The following is a 7,554-nucleotide window of genomic DNA, read 5'->3' as shown; positions in this document are numbered from 1 at the left end:
TGTTACAGTTAGCAATTTATAATTTTGATCCAAAAAGTTTAGGTCCCTATACATTTAAAAAAACGGTTATGCCCTTACACTTATGAAGACAATTATGGTCTAATATTAAATCTTTTCATTGGTTTTGGTCCCTATATACTTAAAAAGGTGGTATGTATTTTTTTGTATTTTTTTTTCAAAAGAATAAGAAAATATTAAAAGAATATAAAAAAATATCTTAAAAACGTATTTGTCATTTTATGTGGGGTATAAACAAAAACCATATAAAAATACGTGCCATAAAGATCAAAAACACATAATGTATCTCAAATTAGACTATTGATGCACCATCAAATAGAGACCAAAAACACAAGTATCTAAAATTAGACTACCAATACACCATTAAATTTTTTTTAAACCAAAACCGGGTAATTTTATAATTTTAACAAGTACTTTTTTTTTTTTTTTTTTTTTTTTTTTTTTTTTTTTTAATTTTGGCTTGTTAAATATTCTTTATAATATAATATTATTTTAGAAAAATGCGAAAACTGGAATCTTTTATCAGGCCGGCTATTAGATGTGTAGCAAATCGAACACCATTCTCTCCGGGGACGGACTCGAACCCTAAACCTACAATCACACTGCAACAAGAACAACACCCAAATTCTGATTCTAAATTTTCTCACACGTCACATCAACACTCACCATTTCCTTGCTAACGACCAACGGTTGCATGCAGCTCGATCCCTGACATCGTCAATGGACACCGTCGTCTACGGAGCACTCGAAGAAATTTGCTCGCAAGGAGCTAACGGACTAACTCTCCGTGGTCTATGGTCCAAGATCCCCACTCATCTATCCTCTAATGGTCTCCATCTCTGCACCAACGTCAAGAAGGCCTTGTGGTCCAATCTTCTTAATATTCCAAGTCTTCGATTCGAATGTGAAGGCGTTACGTACGATGCTGAAGACCCTAAGATTCAGTCTTTCGAAGATGCCGAAGCGATCGACTTGAGGATTATCGCGGCAGAGCATCTGCTTAACAGCTTTGTCGGGATTTACGACATTAAAGCTTCGGATGCCGGCATTTCCCAGCCACAGCGTCGCGCCCTCGAACGTCTTGCTATTGCTAGGTTTGTTTGTATGATATGATCGGTCTTATTACGAAACATTACTATAGTGATCTTGCCATTGGTCTGAATACAGAGTTCAGATCAATCGTTAGAACATGATCAGCTCCGAACTTTTCTATTCATATGGGGACACATTTGTGCAAAAATTTAGTTGATATTATCTATATGTGAATTTGAACTCGAAGGCAGCTCATATGCTATCTATTGGACTGCTTTAAAGTTTAAACTTCAAACCATTAGTCTACTTTCACTTTTAAGAAAAAGTAAATACATTGGTTAATCTCTACAATGAATGCCAAAATCAGGAAACCATTGATGCAGGAACTGAAAACTCTTTTGAAATCGAGGTTTTTTTTTAGATAAAAAGAAAAACTGCTCTGAGAGCTGTTGGATAAAACTATGCATAAAGGTTATTGATGTTACTATACTTTCTACTGCTGCAGAACAGATGGAGTAACCCAGAATGAACTTGTGAAAGAATTTGGCATTAAGAACAACAACATGTACTACATATTAAGGAATCTTGAAACCCGTGGGTTAATTGTGAGGCAATCAACAATAGTAAGGAAGAAAGAAGCTGGAAACGATGGAGAATACAAAGCTGGTTCAATAGTAAACACCAATATGCTCCACTTATACCGTTATGCAAAGCCTTTGGGAAGCTTACAAAGACTTGAAATTATCAAAGAGAATGATGCAGACAGAAGAGTTGTTACAGGAGGTGGTGTTTCTGAAGAACACATCAAAGAAGATGTACACATAAAAGACTATTTACCTGCTATAAAAGCTGTTTGTGATAGACTAGAAAAAGCTGATGGCAAGGTTACTATCTAGTATCTACATTTCAGTTGCCTTTATACTTAATCATCTGCTAATTCTTGCTTCCTTTTATAAAGGTTCTTGTTGTTGGAGATATCAAGAAGGAGTTAGGTTATCGCAAAACTTCTGGACATAGAGCTTGGAGAAGTGTAAGTTCATTTCTTACCATTTACCATTTAGCATAACTCTAAGGTTCATTTCATCTTCTTCCCTGATTCAAGTGTATTGCAATTTGCACAAGTGCTCTCAGATTTTACGCAGGCTGAAAGATGCTCATCTAGTTGAGGAGTTTCAAGCTACAGTGAACCAAAAGGAAGTTAGCTGCTTACGTCTGCTAAAGACATTTTCTCCCAAAACTTTTGTCCCCAAAAGTCATGGAGGTGGAGATGATGATCTTGATACAGAACAACAGGTCAAACTTGTCAACAGTGGTCAAAATACTGAACAGCTTCTTGAACTTCCTATTGAGCAACAAATTTATGATATGATTGATGCTGAAGGCTCAAAAGGGTTGATTCTTAACGAGGTATACAAAAGACTTGGCATAAAGAATAAACGTTACTACCCTCGAATTCTTGATATGGTGTCTAGATTCCAGATGCATCTTGAGTCAGAAAACCTTAATAGAGGTCTAGTCTACCGAGTTTGGACTTCTGGAAACTTCAATTCTGAAGCTTCAACCTCACTCCCTAGTAAATCAGAAGACACCATGGATGACAAACTTTCAACTCAAAGTCAAACCCAAGTTGGTCAACTCATGCTTACTCACACTACCCAAGAGTCAGATCATCGGATTACTACAGTCAACGCTGAAGCCAGTGAAGAACAGAATATTGATCCAATTGGTTTAATTTCAACAAGTTCTCATAATCTTCAAAGTGACACAAGTGGCATAATTGTAAATTTAAACCCTGCGTTAGAGATATCTTCATCTGCTTCACCAGCATCCCATGTTAGGCGCTCATATACAACATATCCATGTCTCGGTTTTAGTTCAGCTAGCTCACAAAGGGAACAAAGGATACTTGAAAAGCTACAGGTCAATATATTAATCTTTATCTCCTTTTACCTTGAAATTGACTTATATATCTTATAGTTTTCTTTTTTCTTTTGACAGGAAGAAAAGGTTCTTATAAAACCTGAACTACATAGGGTGCTTGAAAGTCTCGAGAATCTTGACAATAAGCATACAATGATGGATAGAAAGACATTAGAGCGAAGTCTAAATAAGCTTCAAGAAGATGGACACTGCAAATGCATTAGTTTTGCAATCCCTTCTGTCACAAACTGTGGTCGCAAACGTACAGTTGATGTGATCCTCCATCCATCTGTATACAAAGCTGAAGATTTATCAGATATTGTTCATGAGAAAATTAGGTCATTTGAAAAGCTAATACGCACCCAATGTTTCCCTCGACATACAAATAGTAAATCAAAATCAATCCCTGTTTTAAATAATGTGGAGAGAATTCCTACAACAAACGATGTTCAATCCGAGGCTTTTATAGCAATGAGGGAAAACGGTTTTGTTTTGGCTAAAATGGTTCGTGCAAAGCTTCTTCATGTTTTTCTATGGGAGTATCTGACAGGTGTCCCTGGGTGGGATGATAGTATTAGTATTCTATCAGGAGAAGAAGATGATGTTAACAAGAATCCGTATAGTTCTTGCAAATTGTTTGAATTAGATGCAGCTATTAAAGCCATGCCACTTGAGTTGTTTTTACAGGTTGCTGGGTCTGCTGTGAAACTCGATTCCATGATTGAGAAATGTCGGAATGGAATTCGTCTTTCCGATCTTTCGATTCCGGAGTATAGGTCTCTCATGGAGACTCGAGCAACTGCAAGGATCTCGTATGTTATTGACATCTTAAGACGTTTGAAGCTGATACGTTTGATTGGTGGAGAATTTGTGGAGGAGACTCACGTGGGAGTGGGCCCACATTCTACTACTACTACTACTACTACTCTTAGACATTCTCTAGAACTTAAGCCTTACATTGAGGAACCTGTTACAGTTGCTTTGCCTTCGCCAGGTGTCAATTCTTTTGATCTTCGTCCTCATGTTAGACATGATTTTGTTCTTGCATGTAGAAAAGGTGTTGATGAATACTGGAATACTTTGGAGTATTGTTATTCTGCTTCTGATCCAAAAGCTGCTTTGCATGCATTCCCTGGATCTGCTGTTCATGAGGTTTTTTTCTTTTTTCTTTTTGTTTTCTTTTTATATATTTTCTGAAACTTCGTTTTATCAGGTGTTCCTTTCGCGTTCATGGGCATCAGTTAGGGTTATGACAGCTCATCAACGGGCTGAGCTGTTAAAACTTGTAGCAAATGATGACTCGAATCAAAAGTTATCCTACAAAAAATGTGAGAAGATTGCAGAGAATCTTAATTTGACCTTGGAACAGGTTTGTTTTCTTTATTTGGTTAAATTAATTTAATTGTTTGTTTTGTAAAACTGATTAATTATCTTTGTAGGTGCTTCGTGTATTCTATGATAAGAGACAAAAGAATAAATTGAAGGGAGCTGGAAGCACGAAAGATAAATCATCAAATGCTTTAATTACTTACAAAAGAAAAAGATCTTCGAAAGTAAAGACAGTAAATAATGAAAAAACTTTAATGGAAAATCTACTTGAAGAATCTAGCAAAGTGAAGCATCCCAAATTGTCCCATACACATGTGTCAATTGATGACATGGATGTCCAGAAAGAGGCTGCTGATGACGTGGCACTAATTGAAGATGAAGACGATCAGCCTTACTCTGTGTCAAAGCTACAACAGCCTACACGCACGAAAAGATTTCCATGGACAGAAACAGCAGACAGGTTAAGGGACTGAAATTGCAAATTAACATTTAGTCCAGGGACGATTTATGTAATTTGGTGATTTTTTTTTTTTTTTTCTCAGGTTGTTGGTGATTGAGTACGTGAGACATCGTGCTACAATTGGAGCAAAATTTCACCGAGCAGAATGGAGCTCACTTGAGAATCTACCAGCACCTCCTGAAACATGCAGAAGAAGAATGTCAACATTAAACAGAAACAATCAATTCAGAAAAGCTGTAATGAGACTCTGTAACATGCTTAGTGTAAGATACGCAAAGCATCTAGAATATTCCAAGAACAAAACACTCATTGATAATCGAAAAGCTCCTGATGTTGCTGTTCATCCTTCAAATGAGTTGGATGTTGATGAACAATGGGATGATTTTGACAAGTACGATATAAAAATAGCCCTGGATGATGTTCTTCAGTACAAACAGGTTTCCAAAATTGCAGCAACTAAAGGTTCTTCTCGATTCGTATCCAACAACTGTCCTCGACAACATGTAAGAATTTGATCAATCGTTTAAATTTTCACAAATCATTCGTTAATCTTTTTTTTTATTGGTTTGTAGGAATTTGATGAAACCAATGTAGGTGTAGGTTCATCAGGTAACCCTAGCGATGAGTTTTTGGATAGTGGAAGGAGGGAAGGTTCTGGAAGAAGATCAAGAAGACGTTGTCTGCCTAAAAGCTATGACAAGCTTATGAATAGAGGAAAAAGTTTTGAAACACAAACGTACAAATCATTAGCAGTTTCTAATGCAATCGAGCTTTTCAAGCTTATCTTCTTAAGCACTGCAAAAGCTCCAGTCGTCCCAAGCTTGTTAGCTGAAACACTGAGGAGATACTCAGAACACGATCTTTTTACAGCATTTAATTATCTCAGAGACAGAAAATTCATGGTGAGGGGTAACGATGCGAGTCATTTTGTACTCTCGCAGCAGTTTTTACACAGTATTTCATCTTCTCCGTTTCCTGTTAATACTGGAAAAAGAGCTGTGAAGATGTCGAGATGGATTCATGAGAGAGAGAATGATTTGTTGGAGTATGGAGTGAATCTCCCTGCTGATCTTCAGTGTGGCGATGTTCTTCATTTATGTTTGCTCATGTGCTCAGGCGAAGTGTCGATGTTCCCTTGTTTGCCTGATGAAGGTGTTGGAGAGATTGAGGAGTTGAAGAAACGTAATCGTGATTCTGATGATAAACAAGAACAATTGCGTGTTGAAAAAGCTAAAAAGCCGAAAATATTAGACAGCGAGATTTTTTCTCGTAAAGAAAAAGGTTTTCCAGGCATTCAGTTATCGTTGACCCGTAGTTTAATTCCAAGAATCGATGCGATTACTTTTTCTAAAGATAGAGACACTTGTCCTTCTGTTTCCAACTCATCTGTACTCGTGGCATCTTCTGAGTCAACATGGGAAGGTATGAGTAGGCATGCAAGACACGTGGCATCTTCTGGGACCTTTGATCCGGATATGTTTAAAAGTGTTTATTCAGCCATCCAAAAGGCTGGGGACCAAGGGTTAAGCATGGAAGGAATCTCCGAGATTATTATTACTGATGTACAAGAAGGGGAAAAGATGGAAGAAGTTATTGTTGAAGTGCTTGAGGCATTTGGGAAGGTTTTAAAAGTGAATGCATACGATTGTGTCCATGTTGTTGATTCTTTATATCGATCAAAGTACCTTTTGGCTTCATCAATGGCATCCCACCAACATGAACATGATCTTCTTCATCTCAAGGAGCCTCAAACCTCCTCCATTAATGATGAGTTACAAGAAAATCGTACAAGTGCTCCTCCTGATGAGGAAGTGCACAGAGTCACGATTTTAAACCACCCACAACCAGAAGAAGAAGAACAAGTTGCTCAAGTTTTGATTGAAAATGAAAAGGAGATTGTGAAAGTAACGTCTCCAAGAACAACAGGGACAAAAGAGGGATTTTGTATTGGTGATTTTGATGTTGATTCGCCTTGTTATAAGCCAATTTTGCCTTGGGTAAATGGAGATGGGAGTATTAATGAGATTGTTTATAAGGGACTTGTGCGTCGTGTACTTGGTATTGTGATGCAAAATCCTGGGATTTTGGAGGACCATATTATAACCCAGATGAATGTTTTAAATCCTCAGGTATGTCAATTTCATCTGTTTGAAAAAAAAAAATTATTACATTATTTGTGAAGAAGAATTAATAATCCTTGCATTTCAGAGCTGTAGAAAGTTATTGGAGGTGATGATTCTAGATAGTCATATCAGGGTGAGGAAGATGTATGCATCTGTATCGAATGAGCCACCAGCCATGTTACGAGGTCTTTTTGGTTGCAGCTTTAAGAAACCAAAGTTGGTTTTTAGACAACATTTATTTGCAAACCCTACGAGTATCAACTGTTTGTAGAATATATGAATATGTATGTACATGAATTATAAATTAGTCCGTATTTATTGGTTTCTTAACCACTATGTAACCTCCTTATAAGTTATAACTACTCCAAACTGTACAAGTCATTTGTCCCACTTTCCATCTATGTAAACCTAAGAGGTTTTGATCAAAAGAGGGTTATTGAGAAAACTATTTACCAAATTAGTACGTAGTAATTTTTATATATCTTGCAGGTTAGGCTTGATCACCGGTAGCAAAGGCTTTTACGCTTTTTTTTAGAAATCATTTTTCACAATTTTTTTCACTTATTCGTGTGATTAATATTAAATATTTCAGATATTTTCTTTAGAAATCTTTTTTTCCCGTTTGAAATCTTGTAAATGCATACATTATTGGTGTTAAATACATACTAACAT

The 7,554-nt window shown here is 36.7% G+C and overlaps 1 protein-coding gene across 3 annotated transcripts; it reads left to right on the top strand.

Moving 5' to 3' along the window:
- The first annotated feature begins 528 nt into the window (after positions 1–528).
- On the top strand, positions 529–7,339 carry LOC145053336 (uncharacterized). Of its 3 annotated transcripts, none has more exons than XM_079001368.1 (10): positions 529–1,112; positions 1,556–1,934; positions 2,009–2,080; positions 2,182–2,970; positions 3,049–4,122; positions 4,184–4,339; positions 4,410–4,759; positions 4,842–5,262; positions 5,332–6,888; positions 6,968–7,339. In XM_079001368.1, the coding sequence occupies exons 1-10, from the start codon at positions 739–741 to the stop codon at positions 7,151–7,153; spliced, it is 5,358 nt and encodes a 1,785-aa protein (XP_078857494.1). In that variant the 5' UTR covers positions 529–738; the 3' UTR covers positions 7,154–7,339. The 3 variants fall into 3 exon arrangements, with proteins under 3 accessions (XP_078857494.1, XP_078857493.1, XP_078857495.1); XM_079001367.1 differs by having other exon boundaries at positions 2,173–2,970; XM_079001369.1 differs by having other exon boundaries at positions 917–1,112; positions 1,561–1,934; positions 2,173–2,970.
- The last annotated feature ends 215 nt before the right edge of the window (positions 7,340–7,554 follow it).

Source organism: Lactuca serriola, chromosome 5, assembly GCF_051521515.1.
Source record: "Lactuca serriola cultivar US96UC23 chromosome 5, Lser_US96UC23_V15, whole genome shotgun sequence".
NCBI lineage: Eukaryota > Viridiplantae > Streptophyta > Magnoliopsida > Asterales > Asteraceae > Lactuca > Lactuca serriola.
Note: the sequence above shows the minus strand (reverse complement) of the source record. Positions and strands in the feature narration are given on the sequence as shown.

Excerpts from the sequence above, each read along its gene's own strand:
- LOC145053336 (XM_079001367.1), top strand. The coding sequence starts at position 739 with ATGGACACCGTCGTCTACGGAGCACTCGAAGAAATTTGCTCGCAAGGA. Across the intron at positions 1,935-2,008 it reads TAGAAAAAGCTGATGGCAAG|GTTCTTGTTGTTGGAGATAT; the intron begins GTTACTATCTAG and ends CCTTTTATAAAG. Across the intron at positions 6,889-6,967 it reads TGAATGTTTTAAATCCTCAG|AGCTGTAGAAAGTTATTGGA; the intron begins GTATGTCAATTT and ends CTTGCATTTCAG.